Source organism: Choloepus didactylus, chromosome 10, assembly GCF_015220235.1.
Source record: "Choloepus didactylus isolate mChoDid1 chromosome 10, mChoDid1.pri, whole genome shotgun sequence".
Lineage (NCBI taxonomy): Eukaryota > Metazoa > Chordata > Mammalia > Pilosa > Megalonychidae > Choloepus > Choloepus didactylus.
The window spans coordinates 91,067,531-91,089,528 of NC_051316.1; the positions used below are offsets into that span (position 1 = coordinate 91,067,531).

Sequence of the window (21,998 nt, forward strand, 5' to 3'; positions counted from 1 at the left end):
ACCCTGAGTAAGCCCTCTCCACTCCTGGCGCCTTGGTTTCCCCATCTGTAAAATGAGGGCATTGGTCTGTTGGTGCTCGAGGTCCCTCCTGCTCTGCCATGGAGGAGTCGCATTGTGCAGACTCCCAAGGGCAGGTTTAGACAAAGGGACATTTAATCAGATGTTAATATGGGCAAAAGACAAAGGGAGGTGAGGGTAAAAGGGAGCAGCTAATTAGTAATATTGTTCTCCACAAGGCCTTCCAACCCAATTGAAATAACCTTTCAATTAGGTTGTTTCTGAGGGATAAAAGCCATGGTGAGGAAGAAAAAATGTGGAAGAGGCAAAGCTACCACCTCCCTTTCCTCATCCCTACATCTTTTAAGATAAACCCCAAACAGGTCAGATCCAACTCCCACTACCAGCCCTACCACACTATGCTTGGGGAAACTGAGGCCCAGGGATAAGGAATCCTTGTCCAAGGTCATTCGGCAACGAAGGCCAAACCTGCGGTGAGAACCCTGCCTCCCAGTCCAGAGCCCCTTTCTAACAGCTGAATCTGGGGATCTGCTTTTTTGGATTTTAGAGACCAACGGGTGGGGAAAGTGAGGCCCAGAGAGGAGGGTGATGAGGTCAAGATGATGTAGTAACTGAGGGCTCAGATATCCTAGTGACTGACAAAGGGACTCATGGGGTTTGGTCATTGAGGAGAAAGATGCAGCTGGTGGGGCCCAGCCAGAGGTGGACACGGGGCTGGGCAGCCCAGGGCCAGCCAAGGTGGCAGCCACTCCACATGATGCAGAGCTCTGCCCGCCCCTGGGAAGAGGGGCTCTGGTGCCATTCCTGCCCCAGGGACAGGCCCGCAGGCCCCGGCCAGCTCACAGCACCCGACAGCGCCCACCCCTGGCCGGCCTCCTGAACGCAGCCTTAATGACCACGAAATCAGCCTTGCACGGTCCACCTCCAAACCAGAAGAGTCGCCTGGGACATGAGGGAGCCTGACCTCAGGCCTAGCCCTTGGCCTGCCCTCTCCCCAGAGTCTCTCTCAGACGCTCCCCGCTCCTCCCATCAATGTCTCAGGCCCAGAGCTCACGAAGTCAGGGGGCAATGGGCTCGGCACCCCATTCGACAGAAGGGAAGTGGAAGTCTGGTGAGGTGAAAGGATTTGCCCCAAGTCACCCAAGTAGCATGGGAGTAGCAACATCTGAATGGGGCCGGGGTCTCAGGGTGCTCTCTGAGAGCTGGGGCACATCCCCAAGGGTGGGGGAGCAGACTCACCCCGGGACTTCATTCCGATGAAGCGGTTCTCCACGATGTCAATGCGGCCCACGCCGTGCTTGCCCCTGTGGGAGGAACGGGCTGCTGGGATCCAGGTGTGACCGCAGGCTTGTAGTTGGGCAGCACCCACCCAGCTGTCACAGTCCAGGCCACAGGGCTGCCCGTGTGCAACATCATGAGGGAACCTGGCTGTGCGGCCCCAGGGCCACACACAGGGGCTCAGGCTCCATCTCAGGACCCAAGACTCAGAGGACAGCCGAGCCAGGTCACCTGGTCCACCCCACCCCTTGCACAGGTGGAGAAACGGAGGCCCAGAAAGGGATGGGGGCACAGTGAGTTTAATTGGTTCCTTCTGTTACCTCTGCCCCAGGGCTTTGCCTGGCACCAGCCCTGACCACTGCCCATCTTCCCTTCTTTCCTGGTCTCTCAGATCCAGCTGAGGGCCTGGAAGCCCCAGCCTGACTGTCCCAGTCCCCCACAGTGGACTCCCTGGGGGTTGTTGCTAAGAGATTTAAACAAGGGACTCTCCCACCAAACCTGTCTCCTTGGCATGGGGGGCTGTGTGGGGCTAAGGCCACCTTAAGGCCATGGGCAGAGGGGGCTGCCCTGTCCTCCTAGCCCCCCGTGACCATCAGCTGCCCTGGTACAGGCAGGGATTGCCCAAGACCCTGCAGTTTCCCGGGCGGCCAGGTGGGGCTGCGGGCACTCACGCGACTTCATTCAGGTACACGAAGAGCTCCAAGGACGAGCTGTGGGTGGTGCCATCCTTGACATTGGTCACCTGCACGGGAACCCCTAGGGTGGGAGGCGAGGGCGGTGGGCCTCTGGGCCGGAGCTCAGCGGAGAAGCACGGCGCCAGCCACCCTGCCCTCTCCCCTCCACCCGCAACGCCTTAAATGAATGTGACAGATATGGACTCCAAATGACTCCTTGAAAAGCCCTGTGCAGGTTGAGGCCTGCTGCAGGGAGAGAAGGGGCGAGGAAGCCCCCCAGAATGAAAGGGAAAATGCAATAAAAAATGCTCTCCCCCACCCTTCCCATTCTCTTTGCCCCTTTTGCATTTAGGGGCTGTGAAATTGGAACCAGGCCCTGAACTAATTGAATTTCACGCTCCACCATTGTCTTACACCGGGAGCACCTTCTGTCCCACCAGTTAGCCGGGGCCGCCTGGCCGAGGTGCAGCAAGCTTGTGTGTGCACGCACACACACACACACACACACAGAGCCCCCTGCCACGTCTGTCAGGCAGACCCCCGCGCCCCCCGACTCCATACCCCGGACCCGCTCGCAGCCATCTGATTGATGGGGGTGAAATGGTGCCCGCTCCAGCAGGCGAGGTCCATGAATTCTGAGAAGTCGGGTCTGGGGTGGCAGGAGGGCAACGGCCACTGCTCGGGACGGGAAGGACCATGTCGAGGGGGGTGGGGGGGGTGCAGTGGGTGGGTTCGGGGTTGACTTTGAATAGCAAGGGGCACTTTCTTGAGCGGTGTGAAATGAGCAATAAATGTATTAGGGGGCTAACAAGAGAGCTGTAACAGTGACAAAGAAAAGCTGTTCAAAGTTGGCGGCTAATCCCCCACCCATCTGCCCGACTCATTACCATGTCGCCGGCGATCGGGTGCCAATCAGGGCTCAATAGCGGCTTTCGAGTCTTTATTAGCCAGGCGCCGCTCGGAGGGGCTTCGCTCGGGGCGCTGTCAGCCTCGCCATTCTCAACCCCCATTTCCAGGGGTTTTATAACTTGGTTGTAAATTGCTATTAAATGTAAGTCTGCCCAATAATGAACCTTAAGCCCCTCTCGCCGCCCTCCGCCTTCCCCTCACCCTTTCTTTCCCTCCCGTCCCTATTATCAGCCTTCGCTGGGGCCTTGGCCGGGGCCTGCCTGGGGGGGGAGGAGACATTGTTGGTGCTGCTGCCACAGAAAGCCTCTTAGCCTTTAAAATAGTTAATAATTAGATTAAAACTTCAAATAAATTAACTCGAAGATGAATGGGGAGTAGTCAGGAGCGGGCTCCTCCCATCTTTTCTTTTTTTTTTCCAGACAGTCCCGAAATCATTAAAATGGATCACGTTTCTTCTTCTCCAGCGACTCAGTCCAGAGAGCAGCCCTGTTCCTTGAGGAGGGGCTGCCGAGACTTGTGCCTCCTGCCTGGCACCCAGGGGACACCTGTGCAGGGATCTGGGTCTGTCCCATCAACAGTGATGCCCCGGGGCGGCTCCACGCCCAGGCAGAGTGGGCATGAAATGGACCCAGGGCTGCAGCTCTCTTTAGGGGCCTCAGACCAAGGCCCCTGTGGCCCGAGTGGTGAGAAATTCCAGGGTTTCAACAAATGGAGGGGAGCAAAGAAGATGCCCACTGGCTTGGGAAAGCTGAGCTTCCTCGGCCAGCCTCTTGGAAAAGGCCTGGAAGAGGCCAAGGATGAGAGTACTAGCAGCCTCTATCTCCCACACCCTCACTCTGCAAAAGCCACACTCAGCCCCTGTGAGCATCACCTCTGTGGCCCATTTTATAGGTGGGTAGGCCCGAGGCCTGGGAGGGAAGTCAGTTGTCAAGGCCACTCCGTATGTGGAAACATCAGAATCTGAACCCTTGCCTCTGCCTTGGCCTGGTGCTGTTTACTCTCGAGCTCTGGTCTCTGGGGTGCCCTGGCCGCTCTGTGGAGCCCCTCTCCTTCTGCCCCCTGCTCCACCTTATGGATGGACAGCCAGTTTCCTTGACTGGGCTGGGGAGGGCCTCACGCCTCCTCTGGGTTCCTCCAGCCCCTGCCCAGCCCCTGAAGCCGAGATCCAGCACCACCTCCTCCAAGAAGCCTTCAATCTCTGCAGTCTCCTAGAAAGGTCTTCTCCCTGGAGCTCCTGAACCCTCACTCTGAGCTTGGTCCTGCTCCTCCTGTTACCAGGCTTGCCTTGCCATACCCCCTTTCTTCCTGGGCAAAAGACACCCCCTCAGGCAGCCCCTCTTGCCTGGCTCAGAGCTGGGCCCTCAGGCCAGGCCAGAAAGCATTCCTGTACATGGCAGTGAAGATGAGGAGATTGATACTCACCCTCTGCCAAGGGGAGTAAGAGGGGCAGCAGCTCTGTAACCAGGGGCAGGGAGGTAGGCAGTAAGGTGGTGAGCAGCTACTCTGGGACTAGCTAAGGTTTAGTTGCAGGGTCAGAGAGGTCCCTGAGGCAAGCTTTTTAAGACTTATCATTTACGGGCACCTCCTCAGTGCCAGGGCCCTGTGCTGGCCCCTTCCCATATAGACCTCATTCAACACCCGTGAAAACACAAGGCACTCTGATCCCCGGTTTCAGATGAGGAAACTGAGGCCAGGGAGGTTGAGGACTTCAGGAAAGTCCCACACCTGGCAAGTGGCTGCCCAAGGACTGGGACACACACCCTCTGGACCTCGTGCCTGTAAACTGGTGTGATGTACAGCCAAGGGCCCTCTGCTTCCCTCTCCAGCCGGAATGCTTCCAGGGATTCAGGGAAGGGGGCAGCTGGGGACCCTTGAAGACCCTGCTGGAACTCTGGCTTTCAGGAAAGCAGGAGATGTGCAGAGGGCTTGTGCCTAGGCTCCCAGTCAGGGAGGCCAAAGGAGCCAGAGCCTCAAGAGTCAGCCCTTTTGTGTCCTGATGGGGGGACATACCTTTCTTGAACTGGATCTCAAGGATGTCAGGGCTGTCGGGGGCTTTGGCTGGGTCCTGGGTCTTTGTGTAGAGACCTGGAGGTGCTTGGCTCTGACAAAGGAAAGAAAGAGTTTGGGGAATGGAGTGTCCAGAGCCAAGCCGTCACACACCAGTCCCCCGTCTCCCAGGCCTGCCCCCTCCCCTGCCCCGGTACTGGACCAGGCTCCCCACCCAGAACCCACCAGCTGGCATGGAACAGCAGGGCCCCCAGCCCCCAGCCCAGAGCCAGCCCTGCTTGCCAGGGGCCTGGGAAACAAAGGGCTCAAGAAATCAGACAAATTTTCCCCTCAACTTGATCTCATCTTTTTCTTTGACGCCCCCACAGCTGGAGGTAGAATAGCAGGAGAGGAACAAGTCAGGCAGGAAAAAGTGTGACTTTGGAGGCGCGAGGTGGCGTTCCACAGGCTTCCCAGGAGCGGGCATGCACGCTTTTGCTGGCGCCGGGAATTGGGGTTTATTCTGCACTGACCGCAAAGCTAATGACTACGCGTGACCCCAGCAGGTGCTCCGGAGAGCTGAGCTGTCCTCGGGGTCCCTGAGGTTAATACTCACAGGGAGAAAAGAGAAGAGCAAAGCAAAAACCCATTTGAAAACACATCAACCTTTATGTATATTTTTTCTTGGGCATGTTGGAAAATGGGCCTCTCGTCTCGATGCAGCGGCGGAGGGCCTGCTTGCTGCCTGGAACTCTCAAAATTCCCTCTAGTCTCTGGAGGCCCCGGCTCCCCCAGGCTGAAGTCAGGACACTTGCCACTGTGGGGACGGGGGCCCTCCTGTGGGCATCTGCGGCCCATCTGTTCTTATTCACCTGTCAACGTCCTGGGAACAGAAAGGCCTTACAGCTTTGGTTTTAAAAACCTTGCAAACATAATGGGGGCAGGGATTGTGTTTGGGGCGAAGGACAAGTTTTGGTAATAGATGATGGCGATGGTAGCACAACATTGTGGATGTGACTAATGCTGCTGACTTGTATATTTGGGAGTGGCTGAGATGGGAAATCTTATGTTGTATATATGGCACCACAATTAAAGAGACAGACAGACAGACACTAAGGAGATGATGACATGTATGGCAATAAAATGAAATCCATGATCCTGGACTGAATCTAATGGAGGAGAAAGGGCCCAAAAGGACATAATTGGGACAGCTGAAAAGATTAGAATATGGACTGAATGCTTTCTATCAATGCTAAAATTTCTTGAACTTGGTAGCTATACTTAAGGTGGTTACATAAGTTAGTGTCCTTGTTCTCTGGAAATACACATGGAAGTTAGAGGAGCACGCTGTATGCAACCTGCTCTCAAATGTTTAGAAGATAGATAGATACATAGATAGATGATAGGATAACAAATATGGCAAATGTTAATAGTTGATAGATCTGGGTAAACATGTAAGGGTACACAGGAATTCTATATATTGTTCCTGTATTATTTTTGTAACTTTCCTGTAAGTTTAAAATTATTTCCAAATAAAAAGTTAAAAAAATAAATCAATTTTTTAATAAATCTCACTTTCCACCTGTGGTTTCTTTTGTGCTCTCAGCAGCCCAGCATGGTAAGAAGAGCAAGCAGGCACCGTGACCCTCTAGATGACGATGTCAAGGCTGAGGGAAGGCAACTGTAGCTACAGCTCTCTGCATGGCCCATGGCTGATGTGCTCCCCGCCAAGTCTCTGGCACCCAGCATGGGGCAGGGAACCCACGAGGCCCCCAACAAACACATGCTGATTTTAGAGTGGTGAAATATACCCCCAAGACAGGAGTCAAAACCCCAGGCTGTGAGGCCCTGGGCAAATTGCTGCACCTCCATGAGCCTTAGTTTCTTCATCTGTAAAAGGGGGAAATAGTAACTGCCACAGACAATTTTATAATTTAAGTGAACAGTTTCTGTGTTTTCTTTTTTACTGGACATGAAAACCACCCAAGAGAATACAATGAAAAGCCTGGTGAAAACTGTAGTGTGCACCACAGATGGGGAGGATTGCTGACATAGACCCCTCTGATGTGCCATGAGCCTCCTCTGAGAAATCCTCTAGGAGACCCCCCACCCCTGCCCGAGTTGGGGCCATCAGTAGGGCCTGGGAGGGCCTGATCGCCTGTGCTCACTGCCCTCTGGCTCTATGTTAGGTGACCACCCATCCTGGTTGCCCAGGACGCTCATGACTTTACCACTGAAACTCCTGTGTCTTGAGAAACCTCTCAGTCCTGGGCAAATCAGGCTGGATGGTTCTTCTAGCTCCACCTCTGCCCAGAGCTCAGTGTGCCGTGTGCCTCAGGCCCAACTATGTCCCTTCATCTGTTGCCATTCGCGAGGCGGGAGCAAGAACCCTGAGCCAATCTCAAAGACAGACCCAAGGTCCTGAAGGAAACCCCAGCCTGAGTCTCCATTGAACAGATGGGAAACCAAGGCCCAGAGAAGTGGCTCATCCCATCATGCTGCCCGTCCCCAGAAGCCAGCTCTGGGACTCTTTTCCACCACTCTATGTTAATTACTTCAAGTTACCTGGGGACTGCGGGATGTAGCCAGAGAGGGCCAGCACCTTTAGCATGGGGCTTAGACCTCTGGGCCCCCAGGAAGACTCCAGAGCCCCTGCCCTGCCTGCCTGAGGCTCCCCACTGGCCCCCGAGCCTGGGCTTCACTCAAACCAGGGTCTCCAGCAGGCCCCTTGCTCGAATAGCCCGAGAGCCTCTGTTTTCAATTTTGTGCTTGTCCGTTTCTCCTGCCACACTTCTTAATTGCACCCAAAACGAAAAAGGATGAGAACCTTTGCATTTGGAAGGAGAGAGGAGGAGGTAGGAGGGCTCCCAAGGACGCAAGTCCCAGACTCGACAGTGGAAGTTGGAGGCAGCTGGCGGGCGGCTTCCGACACCCTGGAGGGAACCTGACAGCGCCGATTAAATAAAATAACTAAATAGAAATAAAATGACATTTGCTTTGCATTCCGAGGTGGCTCGGCGCCTGCCTTCCTTTTACTCTCCCTCCTAAAAGCCCAGTTCAAATGACAAATAGTTTGTTGCCGAGTATCAATGCCATCTATTTATCCATCCCAGCGGGAGGGCTCACTTCCAAAGTCATCTTTGGGGGAAGGGGGTTGGGGGAGGGATGAGTGAAGAAAAAGAGAGAGAGAGGGGCTGGGGGCCGAGGGCGAAAGAAAGCATGAAACAGGGCCCAAGAAGAAGAAATTGGAAGCAAATGGCCCATGAACTAAACCATGATGTAGAGGCATGATCGATGCTGCAAATGGTTTATTCATCCATCAGATATGGCGGGGCCGGCAACTGAATGAACTCTTTCACTGTGGGCCGTATGAAGTTAAAGCAAGTAAATTTCTATCTTTCTTCGCATTAGCTGCCTCATTGCCCTTCAATCAGCCCTCATGGAGGCAGAAAATGGCTCAGCCATCTGCCTTCAAACCCTCCCTTCAGCAGGTCTCGGGGCTTTTTTTTGGAGAGGGGGAGGGGGCACCATTTCCCCTAAGCTCTCTCCCCCTGAGCTCCTCTCAAGAGGGCCGGGACGGACACCCAGTTGTCCTAGCTGTGGCCTCCTTGTTCCTGGGATGCTAGCAGTGGCCGTCGGACAAGCACCCCCACACACATGGACTCTAGAGGGGCAAGGGTGGGTTCTGGAGTGGAGCCCCACGCTGGACTCTGGGGGAGCCCCCACAGCTAGGCCAGCACAGAGGCCAGCAGAGGTCCCCAGCGCCACACAGCAGCAAGACAGTTTGAGAAAGTAGGGTTGGAGTGGACAGACCCTGGGTTCAGGGGCCTGGCCCCATGCTTCTCAGAAGGAATGATGTTTCCCTCAACTCGGGCCCTGCACGGCCTCTTCCTGGGGAGATGAGAGCTGCCCCTGAGAGGATCCTGGCCTCTTCCAACCCCCCAGAAAGAATCTTAAGTTTTTAGCTGGCCTCAGGAGGGAGCATAGGACCCCCAAGTCCATGACAGAGGCCTTGCCCCATGCCAGGGACAGGCCCAAGCACTTTAGCACATGCATTCATTTCATCCTCAACTGCCACAGAAGAAGGTGCTGTGGTTTCCCATTCTGTGCATGAAGAAAGTTAGGCTCAGAGAGGTTGGGTAACTTACCCAAGTTGCACAGCAATAAGAAGCAGAGCTGGGATTCAGACTCAGGTTCTCTGTCTCTCAGACATGAGCATTAACCACTATATCTTCTGCTTTCCTAGTCTCAAGGCTTGTTTGGGTGACAGAATCTAAAGACAAGACTTGAGCACGTATCCACCCAATACCCTCATTAGATAGGAGGCACAGAGAGGGGAGGGGACCTGCCCAAAGCCACGCAGCGAGCCAGTGCCAGGACTTGAGGCCTGGGCATGCCCAGCCCTGCCTGAGGGACAACTTCCTCTCTGGCCTTGGCCTCCCCAGTCCTGAGGTGGTCTGTTCTCAGGGCCCCTCCTCTCTGGTGAGCAGAGGGGCCATAGGCTGCTGGGAGAGGGGTGGGGAGCAGTTTCCCAGCGGTTTGGGGCCCGCTGGGGCCTGGAGGACACCCTGCCATGCAGCCGCTCAGCCTCCCCCGCTCCCCTTGGCGCTGACTGACTGGCTAATTAGGGGTGGCTGGCCTGAGTGTTGTGGGGTCAGCAGAGCATGAACTGGAAAAACCTGTGGCCAGCAGGCAGCAGCCCCGTGGGGGCCATCAGCCCCCAGGGGGCAAGGGTGTGGGGCTCTCCTGAGTGAGAGCGACAAGCCTGGGCTGAGCAGGGTGAGTGGGCAGGGAAGGGGGGGACTGGGCTGATGGAGAGTGGGGGAAGCAGAGGCAGGAGTGCCAGCTCCCCTGATGGGGTGACTGCGATGCACCCCTCTCCCTCACTGAGCAGCAGGCGCCCTGGGGTGAGTCGCTGCACTTCTCTGGGCCTCGGTTTCCTCACCCATAAGACGAGGATGCTCATGCACACAGCCAGGATTCAAGGAGATTAAGCCAGGCCCTGGCTCCCAGGAAGTGGAAGGTGGTACATATGTTACATTTTTGCCAACACTGGCCAAGTGCATGGGATGGATGCGGCCCAGGGAAACATTTTGGTGGTGGAGAGGGGAGGGAGTCAGGGGTGCCTGTTCCCTGGGGGGGAACCATCCTGGGACCTCCCCACGGGGCTCCAGTCATCCCCATCCTCACCAAAACTCACCCAGGCCCCCTCCCCTCCAGCTGGTCTTCTTGGATCTCACAGGCCCAGCTGCCTGCCTCCCACCCCTCACCCCAGCTCACTTCTTTCCTAACATCAGATCAGCAGACCCCACCCCCAAACCAGCAGCCAGGGGTGTGGGGCTGAGCCAGGGAACGTAGACACATTCCCTCAGGGACAAAGAGATTTCTCTCTTCCCATGATAGATTTCACCCTGCCTCCCTACCTCCCACGGTGGGCAGGGGGACATACAAAGAGAAACCCCCCCAGGGAGAGCAACCCTAAACTTCAAACAGGGCCAAGCCGCCAGGCCTGGCCAGCCCGGGAGGCTGGGGACAGAGGATCAGGGCAGCCTGCCGGCGGGTGTGGGACAGAGGCGCAGACAAATGGGCCCTGAGGCTCTAATCTGTGCCACGCCCCCCCCCCCATTATTATCAGGCGGCATGGCCTGAGAGCTGGTGGGCACAGGCTGGGCACCTCCCACAAGTGTCTCATCTGCCTAATTGCTTCTTTATTGTCTCACAATGACACTCTCCCTCTATGCTGCCCTGAAATATTTCCTTCCCCTATTCATCTCATCAGCAATTAGAAAAAGAGCATGGGGGGTGGATCTTAAAATGCAGTGTGGAGAGGGCAGGCGGAGGGGGGGTCAGGTTGGGGAACACAGGCAGGGCCCAGCCCCAGCCCCACAGCCGGCCCCCCGTGAAATTTCAAATTAGGCTACAAATATATCAGACAGCATCGGCACGGAACGGTCCTACCACCAAAGACGGCTCAGAGGAAATGGGGAATTACCTTGGGGTTCTCCAGGATTCCAGCCTCGTAGCTGCGGTGGGGAGAGGGCAAACGGAATCAGTAGGGGAGGGACACAGCAGCCCCACCAACACCCCAGTCCCCGAGTCCCCGGTTGTACAGACAAGCCCAGCCTGCCCTGTTCTCTCTGCCAAAGCAACTGCTGCCAACCCTGCTTGGAATATTCTGGGCTCATCAAAGCCAGCTGTGGTTGCTGCGGGTTGCAAGGAAGGGCCCAGGACATTTCCCTCAGTCTTCTGGGGCATGGCTCAAGGGGTCAAGACCTGGGGGCCTCTGTCTCAGGCACCAACAAGGCCGTGGGACCTTCACACGGGATATTCTTTCTGCCCTGAAGACTCTTCCCGGTGTCTTGGCTGGTCCCCCTTCAAACTTGTGGTTTTAGTTCAAATGCCACTTCTTCCGAGAAGCCCTCCCTGATACCCCAGCCAGGCAGGTCCCCATCATCTCCCTCCCAGCCTGCTGTGCCTCTGCCCACAGCACTTAGTGGAACAGCAGTGAGCGAACTGGGTGAGTGGTGGTTTGGAGTCTGTCTTCCTGAGGCCTCTCGGTTCCACGAGGGATGTTGGGGGGTACTAGGGTCACCACCACAGAGCATCAGGCTCAGGTAGGTGCTCACAACTTGGTTCTGCTGAATGAGCAGAGGAAGGACAGAGGGATGGACAGGTGGATGGAGCATCTTACCTGATGTGCATGAGGTTCTCGTCCATGCTCCACGGGTTCTTGGGGGTGACTGGGATAGGAATTCCATGTCGCTGCAGGTAAGAGATGACACAGGGCAGATGTGAGGCAGCTCATTGTGAGGGTCAGGCCCAGCTGCCTTTCTTTTAAATCCCCCCCAAGGTCACAGACAGCTCCAAACTCTGTTCCCCATTCTGTTCCCCTCCTGGTCTTCCCCTCCCCCGGGCTGCCTGGTGAGGTGGGAGTGAGGGTCCTCACTGGACGTGCCAGTGTAGAAACTATAAGACCATGTGTCTGAGATGTCATGGAGTGGACAGCTGGCCTTCCTTCCACAAGATTCGAAGTCTACACAAGCAACCCAGGGTCCTTGAGGCACTCACTGTGCACCAGGCACTGCACAGAAGCTCACTGCTTCCTCGACAAGCTGGGGGCTGAAATGGACCCAACTCCCACCAGCGGAACCAGAGTGTGAACCACGGCCTCCACCACCAGAGCCACAGGGCGCTTAGTGTTTACTGGATGGAAGAATGAACGCCCAACAGAGCTCCTAGCTCACGGTGCAGGTTCACTATTCAACTACACAGGTGGCCTGGCATTTTCTGGGAGCCGCCTCTCTCCCCTGGACCTAGCACGACAGCCACACACATCAGTCTCCAGACCCTAAAAAGGGACAACCCAGTCGCCCCTCCCTCACCCCCACCATCTTCACTGCACTTGGTGCTGATTGTTTCACTTCCCCAATGATCCGATCTATTGTCAAAGGAGAAAACCCATCCCGACCGAGACCCCGGGCTCTACAGGCTATTGGCGATCACTTTGAAGGCCCACCTTACTCAGCCTTTTGGGAAAAAGACGAATCTGGTTGCCTTAGAGAACACCTGACGGGAATCAAGCACAAGCAGCACATGCTCCTCCAGCACTAGGATACACCTGGCCCCGGGTTCCCCTCCCTGTGTTTCCGGGGCACACGCTGTAGTTAGTTGGCCCCGCCAGGCACCGTGAAACCAGTGGGAACGGATGCTCGGCCACCCAAGCCTCAGTCCCTCCCCTACCAGCCCCCACCAGCACCCTCCTCACCGCCTTACTCCCCTCCCCGTTAGATTCTAGGGGCCACCTCCAGGGAGCTGCTGTGTTTCCTTCATCACCACTTTGAAACTTCAAAATAAATTAGGCCAAAACCTGCTGGGCTTTTTTTGTTTGTTTTTTTTAAAGCTTTAGCAGGAGACTTGCTTTAAAAAGTCGCCCCTGACCTGCTCTAGAATCTGTATACTTCTCAATTCAAACTACACGGGTAAACGAGAAGACCCTATTTAAAGGCTCCATGTTGGGGGCAGCTTAGGGGAACAAAACGTTGTCCCGAGTAAAATCCGGGCAGAGTTTTCCAGGTGTGTGGATGGGGGCTCTGTGCAGGGCAGGGCTAGAATGAAATGCCCCGAGAGCCGGTGGGCACCGGTCTCCATTCTCCCCATTCACCGCCAGTGAGGGGCTGAGCAAAAGCTGGCCGGGCTCCCTGCAGCTTCTGTGTTTGGGAGTGTGTGTGCAAACACTCTCGCCTTCTCTCTTTTCCGATCGAGGAGCGAGGAAAGGAGAAAGGGAGGGAACGAAAGGGGGATGGAAGATGAGGCCAGGCCCTCTCCAGGAAGGCAACACACACAAATGCTTAAGACTGACAACCCCAAGGCGTTTTTGCTTCCCAAAACTTCTGTCCTGAGCTCCTCCCTACAAACTCCCATCATAATTAAGGGCAGAAAACAAATGCATCTTTGATATTTAGACATGAGACCGTACTTGCTTTCCAGCTCTCACTTAGTACACCAGCTTTTTTTTTTCCCTATATAACTATGGCGACAGTGACAAGGATGGGGTGATTCTGAGGGCTTTTTCCTTGGACAATGGATTTAGCAGGGAGACAGAAAGTGAGGCAAATGTATGTTTTTATGAGTTTCAGATAGCACCTTTTGGCCTTGGTTACTTACGGGTCTTGAAAGCAGACTTTTAAAGACCCATTGATTTTTGTCTCAGCTGTCTCCAATCCTGCCTGGCTCTAAATTTGGACAAAGCCTCGAAGCTGTTCGGTTATGCTGGTCATTTCTTGGGAGCAGAAACCCTGCCTCCCTTCTAGACTGGCTAACAGTCCCCAGGGCTCAGTCTCAAAACCAGCCTCTAAGAGACAGAAGGAGAGAAGCCAAGGGAGCCAGACTGCATTTCCCTGGCAAACTTTCCCATTTGAAAGGTTATTTGGGATAGAAGCAGAGCTAAGTGCCTTTTCTCCTGAAATTCACCTTTGCTGGAAAAATCAGGGGCCTCTTCTGTTTGGGGGCTTACCAGAACTGGAGACAATGAGAAGGTCAGACCTGTCCCCTCTCTTAGGCACGACTTGAGGGAGCCGTGCGAGTGTGGATGGGGTGGGGGTTCTAATTCACTATTCTTAAAGATAAAATGTGCTTCATAGTCTGTATCTCAAGGAGATGAGAAGAAAAAAAAAAAAAAAAAACGCAAAAAACAACACTAAACCCTCGCCAACCCCAGCTCTCTTAATAGCTCTGCTATTTGACAATTTGTTTGGCAACATATGGGCTTGCTCTTGTAAACTCCCCTCTTAATAATAAAACAACAGATGGTAGAGAAGATCTTTCCTCCCCACTCTCCAGGCCTTAATGGGATGCTGGCGGCAGGGGCAGGGCTGTGTCCCTGCCGCGTCCCCTGCCACGCGGCACCTTGGCTGCTGCGAGAGCTCACAGCCAGCCCCGGTGGCTGCTATTTAAAAACCTGAGCAATTTTCTGCTGTGTGCACCGAGTTGCTTTTTCCCTGATTGATTGAGGCTGTTTGTCAAGAGCTGCCATCGAGTAGCTAAAAAGAAAGGTACCCTGGAGAGTGGCTAAGGATCTTGATGCAAAACTTCTAATATGTTTTATTGCAACTTGTACTTCAAAAGGGCTTGTGTGACAAAAGCCCTTATCTGCTGTGGCCCCTCGGAGTGCCTACCTGTTCCTGGGAAAGCATGGGGACAATTAGCAGCCAGGTAATTGAGGTCCTGAGTAGAGAACGACCTCTTGCTCACACAACCCCCCCGGCCCTGGGCGTCCCCTGAGTGACATGCACATTGCAGAGGTGACAAGCAGGGCTTTGGACACTGTTTCCTCAGGAAGAGGAGGGAGAGTGAGCCCAGCATCCTGTGGCTTGGTGGACTGGGGATTTCTCCAGGGGATGCCCACCCAGGCAAAGGACCAGGCAGACGATGGGCTCTCTGTGGGGCTGGCCCAGCAGACAAGTGTCAGGGGGGAGTTGGGGCAGAGGTTCAATTGGCTGTCACTTGGGGTTCAGTCACGGCCTTTGCCACATGTCTAGATGATCCTAGCGCAGTTAGATGCACCAGGAGGGCAGAGGTGGACGCTGGGAGCTGAGAAGGTGGTGGAGTGGACTCAGCATACCTTTGCATACTCCATCAGGTCACTGCGGCCCTTGAACCGGTTGTAGAACTCAGGCATCCTCCAGGGAGCGATAACCTGGACACAAGGCAAAAAGCCAGAGAAGGGCAGGGCTGAGCAGTTGGCTCCTCCTGGCCCCTTAGCTGCAGAGCTGGCCCCCCAGCTCCAATGGTCACACGGAGGTCCCCTGGAGAGGATGAAGTCCATGGAGCCTGAGGGGGGGACACCAATAGATGGGGGAGGCTGCAGTCTGCTACACTGGAGGACAGCTGTGGAGAGGCCCAGTTTCCTCAGGTGGTCCCTGCCCTTCTGGGCCTCAGTCTCCCCAAGTGGGATATGAAGGTTTTAACTAGATGGGCCTCAAGGACCCCCCCATCAAAGGGCCAAGACTCCCTGCTGCAGGCGACATAGGGAGGGTCTCCCGGCCTGGCCCTGCTCCTGGACGTGGGGCCCAGAGACGACATATGCTACCTCCCAACCCGCTTCTCTTCCTTCCTGCCCCCCACAGCTGCTCTGGGGATCGAAGCGTTTGGAGACCAAGAGGAGTCAAAACTCTGACCAACCCCGTTTCACTTGACCTCACCGGCTTGAGGGGCCAGGGACAGGTCCCCGAGAAGAACCCCTACTAATCCCCGAAGTCAACCAGGCCCCTTCCTCTGAAGGCAACAACTTCAACGGCGGGGAGGTCACTTATGTGGAAAAGCTGGTCGGGTTTCTGGGCTGCAGAGCTGACAGGTGGAAGGGGTGCAGTGGAATGGCCTGTCCCCTATCCTCCACCCCTCTCTAGCCCGAGTAGCCCCTAGACCAGGGCTGAGCACGGCTCCCAGAGCTCAGCATGGGCCTCTGCCCCCAGCCCCTCCTCAGGCAAAGGCCCAGAAATCAGACACCGTGGCCCCCTCCAGCTGCTGTGGGAACGCAGAGAAGTGGGGCTCAGAGGAAGGACCCTTGAAGACTACCCACAGCAAGTCAACAAGCAGCCACTGTCCGAGGGCTTCTCAGCAGCCTGGTGTCTGGGGTCAAAACGGCTCACAAGAGCTCATTACTGCTCATCTCCAGGCTGCCCCCATCCCCCACGCAGCTGCTGGCTGGTTAAAGGGGCAGAGAAAGATCTTCCATTTAAAAGAAACATTTAAACACCTTACAGCCCCTTGAGGGTTTTGGGAGATGGCAAATCTGCCTTAACTTTAGGCCAAAGTGCCCTGATGTGTCTTAAAGGAGCTCCAGCCCTAGGCCTGTGCTGTCCCATTCAGCAGCCACAAGCCACATGTGGCTACTGAGCCCGTGAAATGTGGTGAGGCCCGGCTGAGAGGCTCTTCAAGTGTAAGGCACAAATACTCACCAGATCCCGAAGACTCACTATGATAAAAGAATGTGGAACATCTCATTCATGATTTTTTTTTTTTAACAGGGTGATTGCTAACATTTTGGATATACTTGGTTAAATAAAATCTATTAAGACTGTCACCTGTGTGTGTGTATACATATATATATATGTATTTTAACGTGGCTACTAGGCAATTTAAAAGTCACGCGGGGCTCATGCTTGAGGCTCATGTTTTATGTTCATTGCTCAGAGCTGCTCTGGACAAGGAGCCCCGGAGCCCAGCGTGAGGCCTGCACTGAACAGGTGCTCTGAGGATACTGAATGAGTGAAGGGAGGGGTGAGTGGTTGGGTGGCTGCAGGCCTGGGTCCCAGGGTAGGCCAGGAGGGGCAGGGGGCAGTTGTTGCGAGCTGCACATGCACTCCCATGCCTTGGTGGCCGGCCATAGGCAAGGGCAGTTGATTCCAAGATCCTGCTGACTCCCACCCCAGGAAAGGGTCAGAGCCGCCAGGGGTAAGGGCACAGCCAGTGTGTGTGCATGTGTGGTGGGGACAAGAAAATCCATTGACCGGGTAGCCCAGACAGGAGCTCGGAGGAGGAGTAGCCCAGAAACCAGCCACCACATCCTGGAACTGCTTTGGCCTACACTTGGGCCAGCTCCAGGGAAGCCGAGGACACTGGCTGAGGGCAGCCACGTCCTCCTGTTCAGGGTGTGGCCCACCCAAGCACCTGGACGGCCACAAATGAATGGCAGCTGGTGCCAGGGAAGGGAGACCCCTGCAAACCGTCTACCCCAGGTGCTTCCTAATCTGGTCTCGCCATTGGATTCTCCAGCCACCGTGGGAGAAGATTTGGGTGCACATTGTCCCTGTCCCTGTGGAACCTCCCAGAACCTCATCTGTGCCCTGCCCCCCCCATCCCACACCCTTCCCACCTGTCAGGGGCCTCAGCCCTCAGCACCCACCCCTCCTAAGGGGAAGAGCAATGTCTTACCTTAATCTGGGGGGCCAGCGAATAGCAGGTGAGCTCAAACCGGACCTGGTCATTCCCCTGAAACACAGAAGAGAGGAGCATCAGAAGCCACAGAAGGCAGGGGGCGGGCTACTGGGGCAGCTCAGCGAGACGGCAGACAGGAGGCTGGGACGGCTGCTCAGAGTGGGCCCACTGGACGCTCTGCTGTGTGCTCTTGGCCAACCTCGTGACCTTCGGAGGAGGGAACCATGTCAAGCTCACTTTAAAATGAGGCAAATGGGGTTTGCCCAAGAGGCTCAGTAACCAGCTCCTGCCCCACAGGTGTAGTCAGGACTTGAACCCAGGACTTCCCGAGTACAGGGCCAAGGCATGTGTGCCCAGTGGAAGCAGGCCAGGATGCCTACATGCCCAGGGTAGTTGATGAGTTGAGCATGTCTTGGTTGTGAATATTGTAGTTTTTGTGTGTGCACTAGTGTGTGGGTGTGCATGTGTTATAGAGTATGTGCGTCAGGGTGTGCACAGGTGGGCTCGTGGCAGGGTGCAGGGTGTATGGTGTCATGCATGTGCACAGTCAGGAGCTGCACGCGTGTGCATGTGAGAGCATGCAGGGGATGTGGCCATCCCGCTTTCCCTTGGGGGCTGGAGGCTCCAGGTTTTTTTTCTCCAAAAAACCCCTTCTCTAGACAAACTCCAAGCTGCCCTCACCTCAGCGTCTTCCGGAAGGTACCCCACCTGCCTGGCCTGGCCCAGCCTTGAGACCAAGCTTGCTTCGGGGCTTGGGCTCCATAAGGCATAAAAGTGGAACTCCTGCAGCCTCTTGGGGCCTCAGTTTCCCCATCTACACCATGGCAGGTTGGGGGGAAGAGTAGCCACAGTTGCTCCACGGCTCTTCTCTCCACAGACAGGGAAACTGAGGCCCCAGAGCGGGAAAAGGACTGGTCCAAGGGCACGGAGCTGGGGCAGAGCCAGGTATCCCAGCCCCCACAGCCCCTGTGCCGGGAACCCTGCCTCTCTGTGCCTGCGTGTTCAGCTGTAAAATGGAAGATAATCCCTACACCCCACCGAGACGTGAACAGCATTTACCACATCCCACAACCAGCTCCCAATACACACTAACACACTGATGCCACAGGGTGGGGCTGGTACAGGCCCATGGCACTGGCTTCAGCCGGTCCTGCTCAGCCCCAGGAGAGAAAATGGTGGCCGGCGTCCTGCCTGCTTCCCCTTGGGCTGGGCGGCCCAGAGGGAGACTTAAGCGCTGTGGAAATAACAGAGGGACTTCTCGCCTACTGTGAAAACTGCAAGGGCGCAGTGAGGCAGCGGCGGGAATAACATGTTATTTTCCAGAGTCTTGTCAGGCAACGCAGAAACACAGGTTTCAGCCCCTCTCTGTGGAGCCAGGAGCTGTGGGGTGGAGGCTGCCCCTCTCCATACCTCCAGGGCCAAGAACCACCCCAGGCCAGCCACCCCTCACTAACCCCCTGCACATTCAACCCCTTCAGTGACCATCTAACATGCACTGTCACATGAGAGAACCACTTCAGGTCTAGTAGGATTTTAAACTCTGTTTTACAGATGAAGAAGGTGAGGCTCAGAGAGGCAAAGCTACCGGCCCAGGGTCACACAGCCAGCAGGCAATACTACCATCCAAATAGCGCACACTCCCTACATAATCAACTCATCAAATCCTTATAGCAGTCTCATAAAGTAGGTTCTGTTCCTACCGACACCTTACAGAAGGGGAAACTGAGGCAGAGGATGGTAATACTTGCTCAAGGACCCACAGCCGGTACAATTCCCACTGCAGTGGCTGCTGTTATAAAAAGTAGACTCCTTTTAGACGTGTAAAGTGTGTGGTTAAGTGTTGTGTATCTTAGCTGGATCCTTCCCCCTAAAGTCTCCTTTCCATCCCCTCCCCTCCACGGCTTCACGTTTCCCCAACACAAAGGCAGCTTGTGCCTCCCCAGGCCCCGCCGGGCACAGCTGGGCTGGTGTCTGCCTCCCTGCACGCCGCCATAGGGACACCCATCTGTTCGGGAGCCAAGAGACCTTTGCAGAAGCCAAACACACAGGTTTCTTTGGTTCAAACTCTGTCCAGAACAAGAGCCAAAAGCCCTGTTCAGTCCTTCCCCCCCTAACCGCAGTATCCCCAGCACCAGGAATGCAGTGCCTCACACATATTACATGGTGTCCACATGATGTTACATGTGCAGACATGTGCAGATGAGGTGCAGCACCACTGGGATTGGAGGGGCTGGGGGGTCTCCCATCTGCTCCTGGAACAGACATACAGATGGTGCCCATTTACAAAACTACTACCCCAGACCCCCTTTACAACCTCAGGCTCATATTTCCAGGCCCCTCTTCCAAAACTGGGAGCGGGGAGGAGGCTCTGTAGGGCCACACCAGCTTCTGTGCAGCTTTCTGGGTGGGGAGGGACCAGGGTCGCCGCAGAGTGAGTAGGGGGGTAACAGGGCTTGTTCTCTGTTCCAAGTCATGCTCAGGCACCAAGTTGCACCAAAGTGCTGCCTGTGCCGGGGGAGCCTGGGAGGAAATGCCTCTTGCCTCCAGGCTTTTGCATGCACTGTTCTGGTAGCCTGGAATGCTCTCCCCTCTTAGCTTCACTGGCTCACTTTTACTCTTCCTGAATGTTTCAGCTTCACCTTCCCTGATGCCTGCTGGGTTAGGGATCCTAATTCCCCACGTCCCATCACAGCTGTGCTCAAAGGACATGGCATCCTGGTGTGGGGAAGGAGAGCCAGTGCTTGATAAATGTCCTCCACATCTGTAGGGAGCCTGCTCAGATAGCTAACACCCCAGCGATGGGCAGCATTCGTGCCACCACTGTGAACCCCTTGCAGAAAGCTCTGCAAAGTGTCCTAATGAGACCCGCCTCTGGGATTGCCAGCCTGCTGCAGGCCTGGCCCACGTGACCCTGGTTCTGCCCCTGGGGCCACACGGCCTCTCCCTCACTCGGTCCAGACATCCATGTCCTGCTATGTGAGGTCACTGATGCCCTCCCCAGGCTGCCAGAGGCCAAGCCTGGGCCAGCCCTCAGCCACTACCCGCCTCACTTTGCATTTCTTTGGACCTCACAGAGGCCTTCCTTGACCTCCCCATTCTCACACCCTAGTTCTAGGAAATAGTCTCCAGAGGCAGCTGGGGGCTTCCCGGGGAATTGTAAAGAAGGGGAAACTGAGGCACGGATGTATGCCTTGTTCCTCAACCCCCAGGAGACGGCAGAAGCAGGTAGAATCTGGGTTTCCCCCATCCCTTGTGTCCTCCCCACTGTGGGTCTTGGAGGACCCAGCTGATGTTTCCAAGTCTGACCGTCCCTCTTGTGGCCCTCGTGAACTGCACGGATGCCCCCAAGTCCCAAGAAGCTACAAACTGCTCACAGGGGATGTTCCTCTCAGAACCAAAGCCCTGCAGGGCCAGCACGCAGGCGAGAGAGCCCTGGGTGGCAGCGGCTGCCACAGCCTGTCCCCCAACCCCTGGGGCTTCCTTTGGGATAGGCCCTGCAGGCCTCAAAACCAAGCCTCTGGTGCCCTCTGGTGGCCACATGGGGCATAACACACAGTTACCGGCAGTCTGGGGTGGGAGGTCCTTCCCTGGACCTCGGGAGCCACCAAAGCCAAGCTGGGGCCACCCATACACACACCCAATTGCTCCACCAGCCCTTAATGCTGCGTAACCCCAGCCCTGATGGTACCATAGGACCAACTTTCTTGGGGGCAGGAAGCCCTTCCAGAATACTGATCCCCTGGCCTCAGCTTGAATGCCTCCAGGGATGGGGTGCTCACTGCCAACTCAGTCCATCGTAGGCAGATGCAATGGCTCAGAAGCTTTTTGTTCTGTGCTAACATGTGCCTCCCACTGACTTTCCTCTGCCTGCCCGAGCCCCCAGAACGAGTCTGAAAATTGTTCAATTAGGGCAGTTCTGTTTCATCGAGTGTTCAGAATGTGCCAGGCTTGTGCCGAGTAATTTCTTGGAATTATCCTACTCACTGCTCCTAAGCACTCCTGACCTAGGTTCTGTTTTATCCCCATTTTATAGACAAAGAAAGAGAGATGCATGGATTTGAAGTCACTCACCCAAAGTCACACAGCTTGAAACCAGCAGTCAGGATTCAAACCCTCTAAGCCCCCAGTTCTTAACCTCTGCACTCTCCTGCACCCCTTCCACTGCCGTCTGCAGTGGCAAGCAGCACTCACGTCCCTGCTCAAACTGCACAGATCTGTCAGCCTGTGTTAATGAAAATCAGAGCTATGGGTCTGTGTGTGAGCAATACTTACCAGTTCCCTCCATTTCAGTCCAGAAAAATTCTCAAGCATCCTGCTGAGGGACTCTCACCACCATCCCCTGTCCTGCCTGGAGCCCTCCCCAAACTCCTAATCAATTGTCCTGAGCATGACCACAGACCAGCCTGACGCCCGCTGCCCTCATGGCCACCCCTCCCACTCTAGGCTCTGGGATGGAACATTGTTCAGGGCCTCTTGTCTCTAGGCTTTTGCACAGGCTGTTCCCCTGCATGGCACACTCTTCCTGAACCCGTGTTCACTCACCTCTACTCATCCTTCAGGACCATGCCCAGAACAGCCTTCCCTCAGCCCCTGCCCACTGCCTGCTGCTCTCAATGCTCCCTGGCCCTGACCCTACAGCCTGCCTTGTTATCGTGCATTCTCGCCTTGCATGTTAGGACGTGGGCTCCCTGCTGGCAG

At 55.5% G+C, this 21,998-nt stretch overlaps 1 protein-coding gene across 1 annotated transcript in view; it reads right to left on the bottom strand.

The window, feature by feature from the left end:
* ASS1 (argininosuccinate synthase 1) overlaps positions 1-21,998 on the bottom strand; it is a 57,540-nt gene that overhangs the window by 17,711 nt on the left and 17,831 nt on the right. The window contains exons 6-12 of the mRNA XM_037851313.1: positions 17,298-17,354; positions 14,986-15,060; positions 11,557-11,627; positions 10,858-10,888; positions 4,890-4,980; positions 1,968-2,052; positions 1,258-1,322 (exon numbers count right to left, since the gene is read on the bottom strand). Of these exons, the coding sequence (XP_037707241.1) occupies positions 1,258-1,322; positions 1,968-2,052; positions 4,890-4,980; positions 10,858-10,888; positions 11,557-11,627; positions 14,986-15,060; positions 17,298-17,354 (475 nt within the window). The remainder of the gene's footprint in view (positions 1-1,257; positions 1,323-1,967; positions 2,053-4,889; positions 4,981-10,857; positions 10,889-11,556; positions 11,628-14,985; positions 15,061-17,297; positions 17,355-21,998) is intronic.